Source organism: Balaenoptera borealis, assembly GCF_965194805.1.
Source record: "Balaenoptera borealis genome assembly, chromosome: 3".
Classification (NCBI taxonomy): domain Eukaryota; kingdom Metazoa; phylum Chordata; class Mammalia; order Artiodactyla; family Balaenopteridae; genus Balaenoptera; species Balaenoptera borealis.
This window is the reverse complement of record NC_138866.1, coordinates 145631467-145654418: the sequence shown is the minus strand read 5'-3', so window position 1 is coordinate 145654418 and position 22952 is coordinate 145631467. Positions and strand designations below refer to the sequence as shown.

At 47.6% G+C, this 22952-nt stretch overlaps 1 protein-coding gene across 6 annotated transcripts in view; it reads left to right on the top strand.

The window, feature by feature from the left end:
- The window catches only part of NTRK3 (neurotrophic receptor tyrosine kinase 3), a 370144-nt gene that overhangs the window by 123397 nt on the left and 223795 nt on the right, over positions 1 to 22952 (top strand). For all 6 annotated transcript variants that reach the window (XM_082386938.1, XM_082386939.1, XM_082386934.1 and 3 more), the window contains 6 exons: positions 515 to 657; positions 1294 to 1435; positions 1929 to 2225; positions 10082 to 10105; positions 11538 to 11602; positions 12416 to 12518. In XM_082386938.1, the coding sequence (XP_082243064.1) occupies positions 515 to 657; positions 1294 to 1435; positions 1929 to 2225; positions 10082 to 10105; positions 11538 to 11602; positions 12416 to 12518 (774 nt within the window). The remainder of the gene's footprint in view (positions 1 to 514; positions 658 to 1293; positions 1436 to 1928; positions 2226 to 10081; positions 10106 to 11537; positions 11603 to 12415; positions 12519 to 22952) is intronic.

Below are 22952 nucleotides of genomic sequence, written 5' to 3'. Positions count from 1 at the left end.
TCCCTGTTAAGCAAACCTGAAGAAGTGTATGTCCAGGTGTGGTCTCTGGATCTCCTGTATCAGGAGCATCTAAGGCACTTTTAGAGAAGCAGATGTCTGGGTCCATCCACAGACTTATGAGATCAGAATATCTGGGGATGAGTTTGGAAATCTGAATTTCTAGGAAGATCCCCATGGGAGTCTGAAGTGGACCAAAGTTTTGAGAACCAGTGCCCAAAGTGGAAGATGTCATTTGATGTCATTGTTAGAGCTGCATTCCTTCAGCTACTGTCCTCCTCACCAATCCCCGCTCCCCAACCACCATGTCCAACTGCATGGGCTTACATCTTGAGTTCTACCATCTTCTTGGGAGGTGGTGTGAAGCTTCTGGGGCTTGGGGGACTTCTGAGAGGTCAAGCAGGTTTTGTGGAGTCATTATTGGACAAAGCAAGTAGTGCCACCATTGCCCCCATGGACAAAGTTTTGGTAGCAAGTATTTGCCTATTTTTTTCACCCACCCTGTCCTCCCTCCCAGACCTGCCTGAGATCAGCGTGAGCCATGCCAACCTGACCGTACGGGAGGGTGACAATGCTGTCATCACTTGCAATGGCTCTGGATCGCCCCTGCCTGACGTGGACTGGATAGTCACCGGACTGCAGTCCATCAACACCCACCAGGTAGGCGTCCGAGGCTTGGGCCCTATCACCTGTTAGTCTTAATGAGCTAAAATCATGAATAGAAGCAAGAGACGTGAGAATAAGGAAGAAGAAGAGGGGAAGTTTGTGGTCCTATTTCTATAGGAAGAAGCACGTAGACTTGGGTTCCACCCAGCTGCAACATTTTCTAGCCAACTTGATCTTGAACATGCTATAAACATCTCTGTACCTTACTTTCCTCATCTGTGAAATGGGTATAATGCTACCATTCATCTCATGGGATAAGTGTGAGTGTTACCTGAGCTCTTGACTGTAGAGAGCTTGGCCCTTGGTCAATGTGCCTTCACCAGCAAGGCCTCCTTCACCTACTGCTCAGCTTTCCTTTTGATTCCTAAAGGTGTTTGGGGGTTAGGTGGGGGAGCCACCCTTGTAGAAACTGTTTGATTGTTGTCTTTTTTTTGTGCCATCATCTAATTTTTCTTTTTTCTTTTATCTTTTCCTAAATTTTTATTGTGGTAAAGTATAGATAACTTAAAATGTACAGTCTTAAACATTTTTTTTAGTTATTATAAAATATTAGCTCTATTCTCCATGTTGTACAATACATCCCTGCAGCTTATTTTATACACGATTATTGTTTTTTTATTGGGTTTTTAGACAAATCTGAACTGGACCAATGTACACGCCATCAACCTGACGCTGGTAAATGTGACGAGTGAGGACAACGGCTTCACCCTGACGTGCATTGCAGAGAACGTGGTGGGCATGAGCAATGCCAGCGTCGCCCTCACTGTCCACTGTGAGTGGATGCCCTTGTTGGGGGCGGCTGGGACCCTGGGGATCTCAGCACAGGAGGCTGGGGCCGGGCAGAGCTGCTGCAATGGGCCTGGTCCACCAGGAGGGGCAGAAAGACTCCTGTGGGGCAGAACTGAGCAAATCAAGACAGTCCTTGGCTAGTAACCCCAGAAAGGGTGTCCCTGTCCCTCAGAAGATGATGTGCCTCCAGCTCAGCTCTGACTTTACTCCTAAGTTGGCCCAAGTCTGCCTTTTGCTAAACCCCTAAAAGGTCATGAGAGGGAACCTTCCAGCTGTAGTGGATCCAGGAAGCTTGAGTGAAGACAGACATCTCTTCCCCTCTTTGGGGGTGGTGTTGGGGGGGAAACCTCTGATTCCCTCAGGTCTTTTTAGAGCGGGGTGGGGAAGAATTGGGTTGCCCACCCCAGCTCCTGGAAGGCTGCTCTGGGACCCCGGAGGCTCTGTGTTCTGGGCGTCAGCTGGCCTTTCCCCGGCAGACCCCCCGCGCGTGGTGAGCCTGGAGGAGCCTGAGCTGCGCCTGGAACATTGCATCGAGTTCGTGGTGCGCGGCAACCCGCCGCCCACACTGCACTGGCTGCACAACGGGCAGCCGCTGCGTGAGTCCAAGATCATCCACGTGGAGTACTACCAGGAGGGCGAGGTCTCCGAGGGCTGCCTGCTCTTCAACAAGCCCACCCACTACAACAACGGCAACTATACCCTCATCGCCAAGAACCCCCTGGGCACAGCCAACCAGACCATCAATGGCCACTTCCTCAAGGAGCCCTTTCCAGGTGAGGGCAGGGCTGCTCTGGGGTGACTGATCCCCTCCAGGAGCTCAGGGGCATGGGGAGTGGGGGCTTGAGAGGAGAAGCAGCATCAACACAAACACCGTCATCAACGACAACCAAACACACACTGGAACATATTCAGCCATCACCAGAATTTTGTGCAAACTAGATGAAGTCTCTGATTTCCAATAGCAGTCACAGTGAAAACCAAGACCCCCTCAGAAATACACAGCTGTACATATAAGGGCATATGGTGTTACGGTAGAGAAAGTGGGGACTTGAGAGGTGGATAAGAATGGCGGAGAATCCGGACCCAATTCTTTTTCTTGTTGGGGGACTCTGGGCATGATCGTTGCCTCAATACCCTCATCTGTGAAATGGGCATGATTGTACTTCTCCCATAAGAATCTCGTGACTTTTAAATACCATAAAGTAGACAAAGCACGTATCACAGGCTTTGGTACCTATCGGTGGTTTGATGACCTTCCATTACAAGGGGCTTCAGGGTCTATCTGGTTCAACCCCCTATGTAACAGACAAGTGAACAGAATCTTTCCACTTGCTGGGTAGTAATAAGGCCTTGGCTGGGTTTCCAGGTCTGTGGCTCTTTTCCTCTAGCTCCGTGGTGAGCTGATGGGTGGAGGGTACCTGATGCTGTCAGCCTGGATGGTGCTGATTCTAGTGGACGGGGTCATTGAAATGATGAAAGAGCTTTGTTTGAGTATTTGGGAGGGGAGTCTGTCTTTCTCTGTCTGGGCTAGGATGTTTCAAATACCTTCCTGAAGTTAGAGGAGAAGAAAATACTCCCAAGAGTTTAGTGAAAGTGGTTGCAGCGTCTCTTGGGGGTGGTTTTGGTAGCTGATCAGTTTCTGTCAGTGAAGCCATGTATCTTTGATGACCTTGGTGATGTGTGCTGGGAACAGGCTAGATGACCTCTTGGCCTTCAACTCCTGGAAATCTAGGATTCTAATGAGATAAAGGGGAGTGTAAAGACTGATCTCGATCTCTCTGTCTCTCTCTGTCTCACACACACACACACACACACAGGGCAGTGGATGACCACTGCTGTGCAACATCTGCTTATGTGAAGGTGATTTCACAGCATACAGATAATCAGAGGGTAGCAGTTCCAAGAGGCCTTTTTAATCTTAGTGCAAGGAAACTCAAACTTTAGAGGCTTTGAGAGAAACTCTGGAGAGATGAGGCTGCCTGAGAAGCTAAGTTCTTGCCACTGAGGGCCAGGGGATGGCGGAGCCATCACTCAGGAGAGGACTGAGAACGTGCCGATGTTTGAGACCCTGGCCATCCCATATGGTCCTACATTTCCAACATCATTCCCGGTATGCCCCGTAAGAGGCCTCAGGACACTTCCCACCGTGGGCCACACGGGAGCTGGAAGAGTCCCGCCTCGCACTGCAGAAGCAGCAGCTTTTAGATGCAGAGATACTTTGCTTTTCGGGGCCAAAGTCAGGCTAGGCTTTGTTGGCATAAAGGGCTGGAGTGGCCCTTTGCCCTGCTTGTGCCCATCTGGTGATTAGAGAATGGAATCTGTTTTTAAAGAGGAGAGTCGACACTCCCCGATGGGCGAGGAGTGAAGCCCTCGCCAAAGGAATGCTTCTGTTTCCAAAGGGAAGCTTCTGGGGCCTGGCGAGAGCAGGGGCCCTGGAATGCTCGGGAGGGAGGGGAGCCACCCTGGCTTCTGCACGCAGAGGGTGTCCTGGCCCTGGGGCAGCAGGAGCAGTGGGCACGGCTTTTCCTTTGTCCCCCCTCCGCTTGGCAGGGAAGCAGTTCTCAGCATCCTTCCAGCCATGCAGACACCTCCTCTGTCCCCAGGAGACACAGCTGCCGCTGCCCCTCCTCTTCATCTCTGGATACGCCCGTCACCTTTTCAGGTCTCCTCAGGCCAGTGATTCTCAAAGAGTGGTCTCCAGACCAGCAGCCTCCGCATCACCTGGGCAGGTGTTAGAACTCAAATCCTGGAGCCCCACCCAAACCTACTGAATCAGAAACTGTGGGGTGGGGCCCGGCAGTCTGTATTTTAACAAGCTGCCCGCCCCTGAAAATTCAGACGCTCCCTCGTTTGCCATCTCCTGCCGTGGCATTTGGTGGACCCAGGAGGCCAGAGGGAGGGTGAAGTTACAGAGGAACTTGAAGGGAAACAGCTCACCTGAAGTGGGTCCCTCAAACCCATCTACACCCTGCCAGAGCCATCCTGTGCGAAGGTTTGCTTGTTTGTAAAGGAATCAATGGATGATGGAAAGGCAGTGACAGGGAAAAGATGGGCCAGCCATGTCAAGAGACAAAATATCTAGGCATCAGGAGAGTAAATTATCCAGGGGAGTGGACAGTAAACCTCGCACCTGCTGAGCCTGGATACAAAGGCTCTCAGTGGACTCCTGCTCTTCTCTTTCTGTGGTGTGGGGACGTCATATTTGTCATCTGTACCCCTCTCGCTCCCAGGCAGCAAAACATAGACATTAAGAGCAAGGGTTCTGAAATCAGACAGATGGAGGTATTATCCTATCTGTGGCCCTACTGGCTCCAAGAATGGGGCTTAGCACATGGTTGGCGTGACGTGAAGGATGATCACTGCTCGGTGCCTCTGTTTCTTCATCTGTGAAATGGGAATGATAACCAGAGCTCCCGCCTAAATTGCCCTGAGGATGAATGAAGTGATGTCCACCCAGTGTTTAGCTCTGTGTCCGGACAGAGGGAAGGTTCAATAGCTGTTGGCTACGACTAGGATTCTAGGTGGAGAGTTTAGGAGTTGAGTTTAGGAGTTGTAGATCTGGTTGTCACTCTCTAATCAAGCTGATAAGTTCTAACAGACAGCCTTCAGGTAGCTTACTAGGATAGTGGTTATGGAGTCACAATGCCAAGATTCAGATTCTCATTCAATTGCTTATCAGCTCTGTGATCTCAGGCAAATTACTCAATCCCCTGCTTCTGCCTCAAAGATTGTGGTGAAGATTAATTCACACATAGTGGATTAATCTACCTAAAATATTTCCCACAGTGCTTGGCACAGAGTAAGCATAGAATTACTGTTTGTTTTTATTATTATATATAAAAACAACCCACCCAAGGGCAACTGAAGAGGGATTTGTTTTGGGGGAAAAACAGAGGTCTGAAGGTGAGGGTCTCCTTTCCTGACTGTTCATGGGCTGGAGACCCATGGGAGAGATTTGATTACATTGAATATATTCAGTGGAGCCGTCTGCAGATGCAGAGGCCTCCATCAGAAGGATTTTTTCAGAGCAGGACACTGAAATGAAAACGTTCTGGAAAAGCTTTTTGTAAACTTCACATGCTATACAAATGTTGGTGTTTCCTTCTGCATTTCCAAAGAAGCACTAGAATGTTCAGCCTGGAGTTCAGCCTTAGTGTAGGAACCAGTCCCTGGAAAGGGAGATTTGATCTAGGAGCATGGAATCCTCTTTGGTGTTCCAGGGATCTGGGCCTAAGAGTGGGGTCCATGAGGAGTCAGGGATCCGAGTGTCAGGGGAGGCTGGGGATCATGTTAGGGTCGAGGTGGTACCTGGAAGGTCACCGTTTGGGGATCCTTAGATGATAATGTGATAGAAGGAGGAATGTTGCCAAGGTATATGTGTGTGTGTGTGTGTGTGTGTGTGTGTGTGTGTGTGTGTGTGTGTGTTTGCCTGCACATGTGCAACAAATATCTGAGAACACTTGACAGAACGTTTAGGAATAAGCGACCTGCCATAACTCTTGAATTCTCATTTCTTTTTACCTGACTGGGAAGTCTCATCATCATGATCTTGTGACAGCAGAAACCAGAATTCCGTCAGGGACCTGGGTACAAACCATGGGGGACACCATTGCCCCAGTGCCCCTAGCCGCATCAAGGCTGGTTTCTTTCCCCAAAAAACTTGTTGAGACTAGAATGTGGTCCCAACCTGCCAGTGCTGGGGGAAAGGAGGCGGCAGCAACGTGTGGCCTTCTGTGCTGGGTGGGCAGAGCATGTGGACGCCTGGCACAGCTCCCTCCTCCCTCCTCACACCTGAAGCCAGGGCATCTCTTCTCATTATCACGTCTCTGTGCATCTCTCTCTATCTGGACGCAAGCTGCTGCCTCTCTTCTCCATTCTCTGGATCCCACTGGCTTTTCCCACTGGGTTTTTCTTGAGGCATTTGGGATCTGGAGGAGACACGTGCCTTGCTTTCATGCCCAGTTCCTGTTCGGATTCAGATGCTGCCTTGGCACACTGGTCCGGTTGTCCTCCCAGCCTGCTGGTGCGGGCTGAGGTGAGGACCACTCTTGAGTACCATCCTTTCCCAGGGTGAAGTTCTGAGTCCTCCCACAGGTTAGAGAGAACCCAGGATGTCTGGCTGTTCCAAGGCTTGTGTGCTTCCTGGGTGTATAAATGTTTCCAGGCTCTTGCAAAGGAGATAAGCATTCATAGGCTGATTGAGAGATTACAGGGTTTACAGATTCGGCCAAAACATTTGAGCATATTCTCTAATAAATGAGAGCCTTATGAGAAATATGCAAATTGGTGTTAACTAGGAATTGATCTGGCACCTCTCTTTTCTCAGGCTCTGAAGCCAAGGCTAGGGCCCCCTTGCCTCCATCCTCCTCCCAAATTAGCCATTTGGTCACCTGAAGTTTAGAAGAGGGTGGGGGGCCTGAAGGGCACACTCAGGAATCTGGAGAAAGCTGTATTGCTCTCCCGCAAAACAACACAAAGTGAATGATGAACAAGCAACCTATTAACAGTGAATTTACTGTGAATACCTATTAACAGTGAATTTACTGTGAATACCTATTAACAGTGAATTTACTGTGAATAAGACTTTCTCTAAGGGACTCCTTCCCAGAAAGCATCCATTTTCCCCGAGGGTAGTTAGGGAAGAATATTTGCTGGCGCATACTTGATACAGCTATGACTACAATGACTGTGAAAGCCTAGCCAAGGGCCTGGTAAATGGAAGGCCCGAGGTGACGAATAAGTTGTGCTTATTTCTCAGGGTGTGGTAGGCTTGTGCCAGGAGGAGGTGGAGTAAAATGCAGTGGTTCTCAAAGGGACCAGCAGCCTCCCCATCATCTGAAAACTTGTTCGAAATGCAAAATTCTCAAGACCTCCCCCAGACCTCCTGAGTCAGAACCTCGGGGGTGAGGACCAATAATCCATATTTCTTTAAAAATTTTTAAAGGATTTTTAACTTTTCATTTTGAAATAGTTTGAGATTTACCAAAAAAGTTACAAAATAGTACCGTGAAATCTTCCTTATACTGTTCACCCAGCTTCCCCCAGTGTTACCGTCTTACATGACTACAGGGCAGTGATCAAACCCAGGAGAGTGACGTTGATACAACCCTATTTCCTAACCTACAGACTTAATCTAAATCTTATCAGTTGTCCCACTGCTGTCCTTTTCTTCTCTGAGATCCAATCCAGGATTATATTGATACATTGTATTTGGCTGCCATGTTACCTTATTCTCTTGAAATCTGGGGAAGTTCTTCAGTCTTTCATGATCTGTGCACTTTTGAAGGATCCTCACTAGTTATTTTGTAGACTGTCCCACAATTTGGGTTTGCCTGATGTTTTCTCACAATTCAATGCCAGTTAGGCATTTTTGACAGGAACACTGCAGAAGAGATGCTGTGCCCGTTCAGTACGTTGTGTCGGGTACACGACGTCGGTACTTTTTTTAAATAATTATTTTGAGAATGCTTGTTCCTTTTTTTTTTTTTTTTAATTAATTAATTTATTTATACATTTTTTGGCTGTGTTGGGTCTTCGTCTCTGTGCGAGGGCTTTCTCAAGTTGCGGCGAGCGGGGGCCACTCTTCATCGCGGTGCACGGGCCTCTCACTGTCGCGGCCTCTCTTGTTGCGGAGCACAGGCTCCAGACGCGCAGGCTCAGTAGTTGTGGCTCACGGGCCCAGTTGCTCCGCGGCATGTGGGACCTTCCCAGACCAGGGCTCGAACCCGTGTCCCCTGCATTGGCAGGCAGATTCTCAACCACTGCGCCACCAGGGAAGCCCTGTCTGTATATTTTATTACCAGTGATGTAAACTTTATCACTTGGTCAGGATGGTGTCTGCTAGGTTTCTCCACTGCAGAGTGACTATTTTTTTCTTCTCTGTAATTAATAAGCATAATATTTTGAAGCTTTGTAAATATCTTGTTTCTTATCATTCTTTCACACATTAGTTTTAGCATTCATTGATGATTCTTGCCTGAAACAAATATTAGTGTGCCATTTGTCAATGGTGATTTTTCTATTTCTATGCTTTTCCTCTACATTTATTAATTGGATTTTATTGTAAGGAAAAGCTTTCTTTTCTTCCTCATTTGTTGATTAAATTACTTCTTTATATCAGTATAGACTCATGGGTATTTATTTTGTTCTATGAGTTATAATCCATGTATTAACTTGCTAGGGGTGCTGTAAGAAAGTGTCAGAGACTGAGTGGCTTCAACAATAGAAATTTATTTTCTCACAGTTCTGGAGGCTGGAAGTCTGAGATCAAGGTGTCAGCAGGGTTGGTTCCTTCTGAGGCCTCTCTCCTTGGCTTACAGATGGTTGTCTTCTCTCTGTGTCCTCACATAGTCTACCCTCTGGGTATGTCTATGTCTTAGTGTCCTCTTATAAGGACACTAGTCATATTGGATTAGTTCCCACCCTAATGACTTTATTTTAACTTAATTACCTCTTAAAGAACTTATCTCTAAATACAGTCATAGTCTAAGGTACTGGGGGTTAAGACTTCAACATATGAATTTTGGGCAGATATAATTCAGCTCATAACAATCTATGACTGTCATTATATTGTCATTATATTTTGTTGCTCAAATCATCCCCAGTTTGGCCATTGGAGACCCCTTCGTACTGGCTCCTGTGTCCCTTCTTCATGCCCCCATTAATTCTTGAGCACCTTCTTACTTTCCAGTACTGCAAGATGTTCCAAGCACATCTTGTACTTTCTCTGCCCCAGCCCTGGAATTAATGCGTTTCTCCAAGGAGCCCTCATTCTTTTTACTGGAGGATGGTAGTGATCACCTCCTGGATGGTTCTGTGGCATACTAAAGTTTGAGAATCTCTGATAGAGTGGTTCTGAGCCCAGACTTGGATTTGAATCCAGCTCTATCCCTTCTTAGATGAGTGACATTCAATTAGTTACTTAATTTCTATAAGTCTGTTTCCTTTTCTGTTGAAAGGGGATAATGCTACCCACCTCCTAGGGCGGTTATAAGGATTGATGTATTACATAAAGCATTTTGCACAGTCCCTGGCTCATAATCAATGCCCAATAATGATTGGCTTTCATTATTAGGTGAACCATTTCTAAAGGCCAAAGACCAAATAACACATTTTCATCTGGGGAGTGGGCAGATTCTAGAGGGATTCCCAAGAACGTCTCAATGACCTACTAGAATAAACTCTACATATCGATCTGAGGAATTGTGTCTTGAGATCATAGCTGGTATTTTCCAGGAAGATCCATGGAAGCCCATCCTGCAGCATTTCTTCTTGGCGCTAATGTACCACCAACGTTCCCAACGCTCTGGGCACCTGAGGGTGGGAGGGATGAGGGTGAGATGGTGAGTCTGGATGTAGTTCCTCATCTCATAGTATGGTTTCTAGTCTCCAGGTGGACCAGGCCACCTCCCTTGAAACCAGGAGTTTTAGCTCTTATTCCTTCTCCATTTGGAAGACCACCTTCTAAAGAGTGTGGGGGAGGGGTGACAAGCCAAGGATTTTAGTTTTCAGTTGCCAGGGCAACAGGGGATCATGGTGAGTGGGAGAGATCATAGCTATGAGAAAGACAGAGTGCGACTGTTCTGGTTTTTTATTACGTTTGTTAACGATCTCTTTGTCTTTTTTGCAGAGAGCACGGATAACTTTGTCTCTTGTAAGTCTCTTTTACCTTTTGCTTTGAAAGTGATTTATTCTGATACTTTTGGTAACTACTGAGTCCAAATAGCCCTCTTTCGTATTCTACCAGCATCCTCAGGCTCATGGCCGCTGAGAGCATCTGAGTGAACTGTGAAAGGAGAGTAGAAATACTTGAGCGGTTCCAAGCCCACTCCTCTTGGACAGTCACTTGCTGCCTCAGTTTCCCTGCAGTTTTCTAGGGTCTGACCATGTTGTGGGTCTTCCCACCCAGATGGACAGAGGTGGTGTCAGGAAGGATGTGGGGTTCACGTGCCCCAGTGGACCCCTGTTGAGCATCTCAGTTGTTCTTGCAGAGAGAATGTGGAGCCTATAAACATGTTAGTATTTGTCACCTGCTTTGAGAGCCAGGACCTACCTCGTGTGGAGCTGTGATTGACAAGGTCTCCTGATAGGTTCCCCTGTCCTCAAATGAGATTATTGAGGCTCAGGCTATAAGTGATTCGGGGCCAGGACTAGACGATCCCCAAAGGATTTGGTGTTTCGCTCATGGTCTGTGGGGAAACCTATATTTATTCCTTTTCCTTTTGTCCCCTGTGGGAGAGGAACAGGGGCGGCTGAGGCCATTTCTGCTCCCTGTTTGGCCTGAGACAGTAGACAGTCCTGTTTAGAACGCCCCTTGTTGTTTGGCACAGATGTAAATATAACCTGGATTCCTTTGTTTGTCCTCGGTCTTTGAGGACTTGTCATCTCACAGGATGTCCCCCCAGAGAATTTTGAACTGGGGCTGTCTCTGGACAAGGAGGTGATTCTAGAAGTAGGACTAGTGGATGCTCGGCTTCCCATCCAGGCCTTGGGAAGAGCAGATGTTTCCTAGTCAGATAAACTTGCTGCCAACTGAAGCTGCCATTGTGTTCTGAAACCTGCCGTAGGGCAATGGAGAGTGGGTCGTTTATGGGGCCACAGGCCTCCTGGATCTCACTGAGGAGTGAAGAGGGAACGAGGAAGGGCATGGAGAGCCTGGGACAGGATAAGGGGTGCAGAGAGGAGCTGAATGTCAGCAATAGCTACCATCACCCACGAAATTGGCCGAATCCAGACCCTGGCTGTGATCCCATTTTTTTCCCTCTTATTTATCCAATAGCTCATGGCCCACATTGCCCAGGTTACATTGTTTACTCTGGGATGGGGACTGGGGGACGGGAGCGAAGGTTCCTTATACCTATGGAGTCTGTCTTTGGGCCATCAGTACCCACCAGGCAGCCACACGGGGATCCGATCTCTGAGGACCCCTGCAAAGCCTGGGGAGGCCAGGCAGTCAGAGTCTGGCTTCAAGGGGATGTTCTCCAGCAAGAACTTTCAAGAGGGCTTGGGAGTTAGGCAGGGACTGTGGCTGAGGCTCTCGTGGCCAGGAAGCTAACTGCTCTTCTCTATTTATGTTTGGTTTTCAGTCTACGAAGTGAGCCCCACCCCTCCTATCACTGTGACCCATAAACCAGAGGAAGACACTTTTGGGGTGAGTCACTTCTTGGTCAAGAGGAAGGTGTTTACTGCTGCAGTAGTTTTTCAGTCTTCTGTTTTAGTAGCTAACTTTTCCCAATACTGCCTTATTTGGAACTCTAGCATATGTGGCATAGAGAAGCCGTGATGAATGACCTCCTTTCAGGTGTTTAAAACCTTCCTTGTTTGATGAGAATAATTCATTGTTTGAGGAAGTCTTTGAGGATCTGCTTTAAGCCCTAGGGCTCGGGAGGAGAACAGTTTGAAACTTCCCACTCCATTAGGAGCCAGCTGGGCCTGATTCGAAGGGGCTGCTCACTGTACAGGCTTTTACAAAAGTCAGAGTTGCCCAGGGAATCTTCTTGGGTGGGAGGTGCCCCCACCCCACGCTCTCAGAGCCTGAGGTTTCTCTGGGGAGAAAAGGAAAGGGGTCTTTTTAGAATCTCCTGGATAAGAATATTATGCAAAGAATGTCAATGTGAAGATGCAAGATTTGCTTGCTAATTAAAACCACAACGGAACAACAGGCAGAAGCATCTCTGGGCTTCCTCCTGCATCTCTTAGGATGGTCCCCAGGTGAGAGGGCTCAGAACACTGAATCATGGAACTTTCTCTAATCAATCTGGGTAATTTATTTTTTGATGTTCTTAGAGTCTCATAAATTACATCTTCTCAAGACTTTACCCAGTCTGAGAAGTTCTGAAGTTCACTGAAGTTCTGGGAGGGCTACAGTTGCTACTGTAATGGGATGTTCTCATCTGAGCATGCGTGTTACTTCATACTCGGGTTTTCTGTAACTGCTTGACTGTCTGTTTTTGGCTCCCGATAGGTATCCATAGCCGTTGGACTTGCTGCTTTTGCCTGTGTCCTGTTGGTGGTTCTCTTTATCATGATCAACAAGTATGGTCGACGGTCCAAATTTGGAATGAAGGGTAAGGTGGGATTTTCATTCGCAAGGGTCTCATGGGGGAAACATGGCTCCTTTTGATCAAAAGATGCTGTTTTAATCTCTTTGCTCTCTGAGAGGGCTTCAGGGTGGTGGGCTTAAGTGGCCCTGGTGGAGACTCCCATCTACACGTTTATTATCGGTAATGGTGGATTGAAGGCAGTGTTGGTGTGAGGACCAAACTGTGGACCACCTGGTTTTTCTGTCATGACTGAAAACATTGCTTCACTGGGCTGGTACAATGAGGATGATTTGGGAAAGAAGTTGGATTTGAGGGCAAATGAAGAGGACTTACATTTCTTTTTATTTTTGGTGGGTAAAAGGACTCTTTGTTTGAGTAACTTAGTTTTTCTCTTGTCTGCACCCATCCTTGGAGTTGTGATGAGAAGGTATTAGCAGAACTAAATGTAGGATGGTAGACTGTGGCATTGAAACGTTGCCCATGCATGGTATCTCAGCACGTAGCTCTACACAGAGTTCCAGAATGGATGCCAAGAGCAACGTGATTGCTAAATCTGCTGGCGAGTTTCCACGACACAGAGTACTCAACCCCATTACAGCTGGGGTGGGATGTGAGACGTGGCTCTCCGCCAAGGCTTGGGAAAAGGGGACTGGCACAACAGGGGTTAACATGGTGAATTAGCATCCATCTGCCTGGTCCCAGGATGGATCTGACCAAATGGCTCAAGGGAGGCTGGATACCAGTGCTTAAACAGAAACTTGAATTTCAAGATGTACTCCCAGCTGGGATTTCCATTTATGGCTGATGTTAATAGGAGATGGGTGGGGAGGGAGTATGAAGTGTTTGACAAGCAGTCAGGTTCCTGAGCTAGGATTCAGGTTGGAGTCTTCTGGTGAGATTATGGGATCCAGAAAGATGAATTTCTATGACTTCTGCACACGAACGGGTGTCTGTGGTTGGGGTCTTGACCTGGGGGCTCAGGAACTGAAGGGGAAAGCATGGATGAGATTCACAGGGATAGTGGTCCCCTGAACTTATATGTAAATGTTTAATTGTTTGTACATGGTGGCAGGGGGCGGGTTTGGGAAGGAACTAATCCATAGCTTCTATTATATTGTCAAAAGAGTCTGTGACCACCCTACAAGTTTAGAACACTGATATATAGCAAGGGATAGCCATAGAGAACTAGAAAGGCAGAAATCATGGGGGAGGACTGTCTGGCTTCCCAGAAGCCTCCTGCCTCTTTCTGCTCTTGGTTGAGCTGAACAAGTCCCAGAAAAACAAACCAGGTTTTCTTGAAGCATATGAAATATTTTGACCAAGAGAAATACGTGTAAAGGCAAATTATAAAACTTCTCTCTATATTAGAAGTTTGGCCTGAAGCCAGGTGACTTAAACAAGAGGAGACCACGGTCAGCCACCTTGGCTGGAGAGGTTTTATCTACCACTACCCCACAGGCCAAACAGGGCTTCACAGGTCTGGAAGATCAGTGACCACCATGCAAGCTCTGAGCCTTCAGTCTTAGCATCAGCCTTGGGCTCCTGGCTTTGAGGACCTGACACTAGTACTCGTGCAACATTTTCCTACCATGGGAGGAACTTTCCTAACTCTTCCTCCCTCCACCTAAGAAAACAGCAGGGCCTTGACCAAAGGGAAGAATGGGGCATTATTGCTCTCCCCCTCTAGAGGCACACCACCAGCTGAGACCCTGCGACAAGACTGGCACCACCATACGAGCAGATTTTTCCTCTTAATTGTCATCTGTTTTCTGGAACAGCGTGTCCCCGTGTCGGATGGATTAGGCAGCACCCAGGGTGGTGCTTTCCCCTCAGCTGTCCTTGGAGCCTCTCCCAACACCCACTCCCCTCTCCCGGGCTGAGCTGCCTTCATTTGCCCTGGTTGGGCCATAAGAACACGTCCATAAGTTTGGAAGTGAAATATTCCTTAATTTAAAGTCAGGCGACCTGAAGAAGTTGGGCTAAAGTGAGAGGCAAGACGGGATGTTGTAGCCAAGGCTGACCCTGTTTAGAATTAAGCCTGCATCTTTCTGATCTTTGTCATGCCTGATTGTATTTAGTTCTCATCTTAGGATGAAACAGCAAATGCCCCAGGCTGCATACACCCTTGAAATTTTATTAGCAGCTGCCCTCCCAGTCCAGAGAAAAGAGCAAAGTTGCGGGTACCAGAAGTCCCCCAAATCTGACTCAGGCGAACCTCCGTCTCTTCAGACCCACCCCTTCCTCACCTTTGAATTTTCAAATCTGGGTTAAAAATCTGTGATGCCACTTAATTGCTCTTTGTTTCCAGGAAAGTTACTTAACTTCTCACAGCCTCTATTCCCGCAACTTCAAAATGATGGAATGATACCACCTCCCTCATTGCATTGCTCTGAGTGTTGAGATCTGTGTGTCATTGACATTTAAAAGGGTCCCTGTGGTTGTCGTTTTCTTCTTTTCTTTGTGCATAAGCCTTTCCAAGCTTCTTTCATTGTCCTTCCAGGAAGGGCTGCCCTCCCAAGACTTAATCATGCCCTCTTTTGTCCCACACAATATTTAGTAAAAATGCTTTTCTTCTACCCTAATCCTAGGGCACTGTCATTATCTCGCTCACACATCATCTGTCCTGTTAGACCAGGAGTGACTTGTTGCAGAAACCCGCAGTCACTCAGCTGAGTATGCCGGAAACTTTGCACAGGCTTTGACAAATTGTTTCTGAACTTAGAAATGAATGACTTTAGTTTTACTCAGAAAACAAGCACAGCTTGTTAATCAGTAATGGGCTAGTTAGGGCTCATTTGGAAATCTGAGATGTCTGGGCAGTGGAGGTAGAGCGGGGTTGATCTGGGAAACTCATAAATAATTCCCACCTTCCACATCTGAGGGCCTGGAACACAGTGTGTGGATGAGGAGGACTTATTAAAATGAACTTCCTTCTGAGAAATAAAAAAATATATAGAAAAATACCGACATTAGTATAACAAACACTCACATTCCTGTCACTTAGAATAAGTAGCTGAAGCTGTTACTTCTGTTGCATCTAATGTTTTATTCCTATTACTGATAAAACGAAGATGGCTTTCACTGTCACCCCGGTCCCATTTCCGCTCCCATTTCCATAGGCAGTCATTAGCTTGAGTTCACTGTGCATCCATCAGTCCACTTGTTTTTGTCTCTCTCCCTGTATCTCTGTCTCTCCTTCTCTGCTGTCTCTGCACACCCGCCCTTCCCGCCATGGCTCTCTCTCAGCTGACCCCATACCCTGCAGACCACCAACTTAGCAACTGCCTCTACTCTATGGCAATCCTAGTGGCCAAGTCTGGTAACCAGCTCAATTTTATAATTCTACCTATGTATATGTATATATATGTTTTGTTTTGTCTGTTTTTTTCCAAATCACAATTGCATTTATTCATAGACATCTAGAAGACAATCAAAAGTATATTTGTCTCTTATAGACCTTATTAATAAATTTTATGTGGATGAGAGAGCTTGTGTCCCGAGAGTTTTAAATAGCATGATTAAAGACTGTAACACTCCCAAGAGTGGTCACAGATAGGTACAGGATGTGAAGAAAGATATACATATATACATACACATATATATGTCTACATAAGTGAATACATTTACAAGATGCATTACTTTGTGTATGTTTTAATTTGTACACGTGTTTATACTCTAAGCACCCTTCTGCATCTTCTTTATTTGCTTGTCATGTGTTAGAGATCTCTCCATGTTGGTACATATAGGAATTCCACTGGGGACCTACTTTATGGAAGTTGAATGTATTAACCAGAGTTTATAGAAATGAACTGAAAATGCGTTGTCTCAGACACTTTTTTACTGTTATCAACTGCCATCTTGTTGATTAAAATTCCGGCCTGGGGAGAGGTCAGGATTCTGCCCTGTGGAGGGGTTAGGATTCGAGCTCATCTTCTTTTATAATCACAGAGTTTCTAAAATGGGGCTGAGTGTCCAGTGGGCTTTCTTTGGACTGTGGATGAAGCCCCATGCTTTAGAGTGGCAGGATGATCCTGAAGTATTTGGTGTGGTGTGGGCACTGACCAGTCAGAGCACGTACTACCCTCCTGCTGGAGCCGGCACCCGGGGGCTCCCTGCTGTGCCAGGTGTTAACTCATAATCATGCTGGATCACAGGGTGGTTGAGTGGTGGGTGGTCGGGAGGTTCAGGGCAGGGGTCATTTACTGGGAGGGACAGAAATATATCAAAATATGTCAGTATCTTAACTAATTATATTGTGCCGGTGCATCCTGGGCCTGGAAGTGACATGGCTTAGAATTTATTCCATGCTCATCCTCATATAATATTTTAAAATTAGACATCGAAAGATCATGACAATGATCTAGCCGGGCCCTGCAGTGTCATTATTTAGAGATGAGAAACTGAGGCATAGGAAGCCCAAGAAAGGAGGTGACCTGCTCTGGTTTTCAGTCTGGTTAAGCTGAGTTGGTTCCAGAACGGACGTTCTACCTTGCATTCTCAGTCACTTCTCATGGCAACTATCAACAGAATGACCTGACTCCTTGGTCTTGGCTGCCCCACCGTGAACATCCACAGTGCATCTGCCATCTTTATTTCATGTGGTTGTTAGAACGATAACCAGGTAGAAGATGCTAGTGTGTCTTTAAATACTTAAACATGTCCTATAGTTTTCATATCAGGTGACTATCATTATTATTTAATGGAGAAAGAAGCAAACGTGTGGGGTTTCTGCAGGCTGTAAAAAGGGCATACATTATTTGGTCTGACTACCTCTTAAGCATCTTTATATACGTCTAGATCAGAGATACTGTGGGAGTGAACTTCATACTTCTTGACTCCCTCTTACTGTCACAGAGGAAACAGAATAATGGTTTATTAGAGTTGAAACAGACCTTAGACTTATTAGGCAAATGTCCCCGTTGTACAGGTAAGGAAGCAGACCCAGAGAAGTGAAACGGCAATGCCGAAATGCACGGCTAGCTAGAGCAATGCTGGCCTGCTTTCCCCCCTGCGTGCTGTATGCAGAGAGCCTGGGAAGGTCTGGGAAATGAAGCCGGATTGTGAATAAATCAGGTCTGCTCTTCCAATACTTTATCTAATTATCTTTGAATGCTGTCCTGCTTCAAAGGGGCTTTCAAACATGTCTCTTATTAATCCTCTTTTCTCAAGCTGGGACACACCTGGCCTGGGGAAAAGGTGGGAGCTGATGGAGGAGTCTTGCTTCCCAGGCTTCGAGGACTTCCTTTGCCTCTTTCTGGACACGCTGGGGACTTCATGGCAAGGCAGCAGAAGCCAGAGGGCTGGGAAGGACAGGAGTCTAGAAAGGCTGGTTGGGCTTCCGGTCATACCTTAAGTGCTTCATCTACTTGCCTTCCATCCTAATGGTTGGACGTGTGCTGCTGCCTCTGATGGGCCTGTGGATGGGCACTCCAGGATTGTTCCATTGTGAATTAGCATCAGCCAATAGGTACTTAAAGTGGTTGCCTGTTTGATTATGATTGGGGGTTATTAACATTTTTTTTTCCATAAACAGATGGTAACTTCTCTCCAAGTGGATTGTCAGAGTCAGATTTGGAGGGACTGATTGGCTCCTGCCAAAAGATCTTGGGGGCGGCTGCCTGCGTTGAATGGCCCTGTTATCCCTCCGGTTTAACTGCTCGGTTAATGGGAATGATTAGACTTGGGAAGGAGTCATTTCTGCCCACTCTCCTAACCTTGGGACATTGGACTGAGAAGGGTTTCTTCCAGCTGGATGGAGGTAGGCCTGGGATCCTGGCCTCCTAATGTTTGATGCTCTAACTGGCATTTCTTCTTCAGCTGGGATAGAAGGTCCCTGTATCTATAGCCGTGAGCACAGAGCCAGGGAATTGATACAATGAGTGTGGGGTAGAAATAGAGAATTCTGAGACTACTGAAAGGTGACCTTGACCCTGGATGAGGTCACCATTAGTGCCACTGATAAGGCAGCTTTTTTTGCCCTGAGAAATACACTTATCTGGCCTTGATTTAATGGGGTGTCAGAAGCCAAGAGCAAGGCAGAAGTGAAACTGAGTGGAGGACTTGGGTTTCCTGACTTCCTGAGATAAATCTATTTTTCCTTCTTGCTTGTTTTTCTTTCTTGACTTCCTTTTCTATTTCCTCCTCTGAATTGAGGTACGCAAGTGAGGAAGGTTACCTCTAGCCTTGGCAATGACCCTGTGCTTGGGATTCCTGGTGGAAGATGCCTCTTTGAACATAATTTTGAGACTGCTGTTATCCTCAGGCCCTTGGATTCTCCTAACAAAAGTTTCCATGCCCTTTCCCTCTTTTCAGACTCCTGGAGAGACCCTCCAAGCCCAAGGAACACTCCTAGCATTCGTTCAGGTCTAAATAAAATAGGTTAGGTGTGTGGCCAATCCACAGGCAGGACATAAAGTAATCAAAGCCAGGAGTCTTCTGCTTCTTTTCTTCTGCTTTGGACTTCATTTCAAATTTCTGGTTGCAGATGCAGTCCCACCCCACTTGGTGACAGAGTTCTAGAATGCGGTGCCCAGAGGGTTGAGAAAGCTGGAAGGCAGTGTGCGTTTTTCTGGCATGCCTCTGCTGCTCTGTCTTTGTGGGATCTTTGCAGGTGTGCAGTGTATGGTCCTGGAAGTCCCCGCACTGTCACCGATGGTTGTGTTAAGGCCGCCCTGCTCCGTTCCTCTCTCTCAGGGCACCAGGGAACCAGCTGTTCTCCAACACCGACTCTTCTATTTGAAGAGGAATCCCTGGAAATAGAGTCTGATACAAAATGGTCCTCCTCTGTGGCTACCTGCTCGCGCGCTGTTCCTGGCAGGCCCCTGCCGCCTGTATAGCAGGGGCCAAAGGTGGCCAATATGCTGGCTTCGTAGCCAAAGCCATTGCCTCTGGTTCATTTGATTTTGGCAACAGGACAGTTCTGACTAATTCATGCCATTGCAGCAGGTTCCCACAGGGTTAACAGCCCTTTGATACCTCAGGTTAGAAGTTCTCAGCCTCTCGTCCCCCACTTTACGTGTGACAGAAGACTACCAGTCACATGCCTTATACACTCCTGCAGGTGTAACCAGGCTTTTGGACAAATGCTGGCCCTTGCTGTAGCTTCGCACCTAAGAAAAAATATATCCGCATATGAGTTAGCAAAAGAGATTTTTAAAACTAGGAATAAAATCAAATCCATACTAATTTTTATTCTTAAACAATTCACAAACTTTAGTATTTTATTATTCATTCAAAGTCCTGGTGACACACTTCCTCACTGACCCAGAAATCTAACTGTATCCTGGCACCAGGATGGAAAACTAAGAGGGGAAGGGGCTGCCGGTCTTGACTTTCTCGCAGTGTTCTTGGCCCGATGTGGTTTGCACCCCTGCACAGTCAAGTTGCAGAAACAGCTCCAACAGAATCTCCTGTCTTCTTATGGCACATTCTTTCCATCTCTGTATCTTCTCCTGTGGGTCCTGGGGGCTTTCACTTGCCCAGAGGAGGAAGGACCATGGGCTTTGGTTAATGAGACGCTCCCACATGGCTGCAGCGCCTGAGCCCTGGGTTCACACAGCCTATTCTCCCCTGAACTCTGCAGAGGCGTTAGGATGTCCAAAGAGCGGCCCTCGGAACCACAGGCAGCAAAGCAGAGATCAAAACAACTGCTGATGGGGAAACACGATTTTGGACTCGGGAAGAAAAACCACACACTGAAAACAACGTCAAACAAGCAAACTGCTGCAAATCCCTGGCCCCAGCTCCTCCTCACCCCGTTGCCCTTTGTGCTGTGCATCCATTGTGAGGAATGAGCTGGATGGGGTGGGGAAGGAGTGTGCTGCGGGAGGAGAAAGGGGAGCCTGCATCCGGCTGGGGCTCAGCCACCAGTGGTGTCTGCCACCGCCTCCGGCCCCAGAGCAGCCAGAGGAAAGACAGGAGCTTCCGGTTGGTCTCTTCCTGGCTCTTTCTCTTGGAGGGTTAGTGACACCCTCTCTTCCTCCCTTCCCTGATACCCCCGTGTGTTTCGTTTAGAGAGAGATTCAGCAGGTCACTCTGGTGCACACCCGTTTATTCTTTTCTCTTGTATTAATTCTGCTGCCACAAGCCAGAGAGGGATTTGCTGGCATCCTTGCACTGGTCTCCAAACCAGCTTCCTTCCTGACAGGCCCGGCTGCCTAATTTATGGGACCCAGTGCAAAATCTTCCAAAAGCACTAAAATTGCAGGACAGCTACAGCAGAGACTTATACCCCAATCGTGGGGCTCTTCTGAGCATGGAGTCAGGGTCAGGCCCGTGAAGCCAGCTCTGCTCCCTGAATACACATTCCAACGTGGTTTCAAACCTAGCGCCTTCATTTTTTTCATGAATGGTGAGGAAGGAAACCGATATTTCTATGCTTCCTGTTTAGAGAGGAGCTGGGATTTGGGGTAAAGATAAGAGTATCAGCTGAGTTTTCACTTCTAATCATAGCAAGGAAAGAGAATAGGGGGCATTGGGCATTTATTGAGAACCTACTGTGTGCCAGACACATATAGGCACATATAGGCATATCCGGTCTAATATACCTTATAATATTTAGTCCTTATGAGTGGCTGTTCTCCCCATTGTAAAGGCAGTAAAGCTGCTCAGAGTGGTTAAATTGCCCCATGTCATGTGGCTGGTGAGTAAGAAAACCAGGTTTTAAATGAGGTCACTCTGAATCAATGGTTCTCAATCTTCACTGCACATTCCAATCACTTGGTCAAATTGTATGACTCGCTCGGCCCAGGCGGCACCCCAGAATGATTAAATCCGATTCTAGAGGCGAAACTCAGGCATGGGCATGCTTTTTTCAACATCTCGGGTGATTTCAATTGTGCAGCCAAGGTTGAGAACCAGTAGTGTAAGGCCAAGATGCAGCTGCACGTTTAATTACTTGCCCAGGTCATGTATGCAGTCTGTAGACCAGTATATCTGGTCACCTTGGGAGCGTGTGAAATGTGTAGATGCCTGGGATCACTCCACACCCACTGGGTCAGACCTGGGATGAAGTGGGGGAGATTTTTGATGCTCACTAAAGTTTAGGAACCACCGCACTGAATCCTGGGGGATGCTGGGGGTCTTATGAGAAAATGCAGATTCTGGAGAAGGACTGAGAGTCAGTGTTTCTAACCAGTTTCCAGAGGACGCTGCTCCGGGGCCCAGAGTTCAGGGAACAAAGGATGAAGTGAAAACCTCAGGCCTGTGACCTGGGGACTTAGGTCACATCTCTGTGTTCCATTTCTTCCTGTGCATCATTAGCAAAATCAGCCAGCCTCAACCGCTGACTCTGCTAGTTGGAATAATATGACTATACGATTACAAAATAGAACCACGACTTCTAAGGCAATTTTAGTTCTACCCTCTTTGGGTAAATAAGCCTTGCTTCTTTCCTAAAGCAGTTCTGCAGTGGCTTCCTTGGTTCATACTGAACTGCCACCTTCTTCCACACAAGGGCACTTGTAAGGCCTGCTGCCTCTGTTGATCTTAGCACAAGCGTGAGGTCCATCACCACAAGGGCTGGGGGCAGAGCCCCAGGGAGGCCAGCAGTCAGTGGGCGGGCAGCATTCCCAGCCCAGAGTCCCTTGTGTAGCTGGGCAGGCATTCCTCTCCTCTTCTAGAAACTTCCACGTCCTGTTTCCTCTTCCTTCCATAGCTGATCTTGGAGGTAACGTTGGGAGCTCCAGGTAATGGGAGCAGCTTGGGCTGGCAGGCCCTGAAGTGGATCAGGGCGTGTTGTTTGGTGGAGGAAGCCTAGTGGGTTAAGTCAGTGGTGGCCCAGGGCACCTGCCAGCCTCAGAGGCACTGCTCTTGGTGGCTGGAATTTTGTTCTCCTCAGTCCTGCCACTCCAGTGGTATTTACATTGGACACCTGCCCTGCCCTCCCAATTGACTGTGGAATAAGAACTGCATAGTTGGCTGAAGACTGGAACGGTTTCCTTAGCAGTCCCGGAAATGGTGAGCCTCCCTACCTGACGGGGATCTTGAGTTCAGAGGGGCCTCTGTGCTGTAACAGCGATGCACACCTGTTCCCAGGTGGGGGAGAAGAATGCCAGCGTCGGTCTGTCTGCCAGCAGGTCTGACATGAAGCCCCGAGGAGGGTGCCCAGGTAGTTCCAGGAACTACCTTTCCAAGTGAATCCTTCCGAATCAGTTGAGTTCAGTGGGTTGGCCTTGGGCCAGTGGAGGGGTGCCAGGGGGCACCCCCATTGTTGGCTTAGTCTTTAAGAAAAGCAGGCAGGATTTGAGTACTGTTATTGACCATGATATGCGGAAATGGCTCCAAGTGTCCCAGCCACTGCCTGGGCTGGCTTTGCGGGGCTGGAGGTGGGGGGCGTCTGGGGGACACTCTGGCCTGATTGGGCTGTGTTTGGAGCTGGAGGCCTTCTAAAGAGAAGCACAGTCAGAAATGAGTGGCCGTCCGAGGGAAAGGGAAAATGGACACTCACGTTTGCTGTTG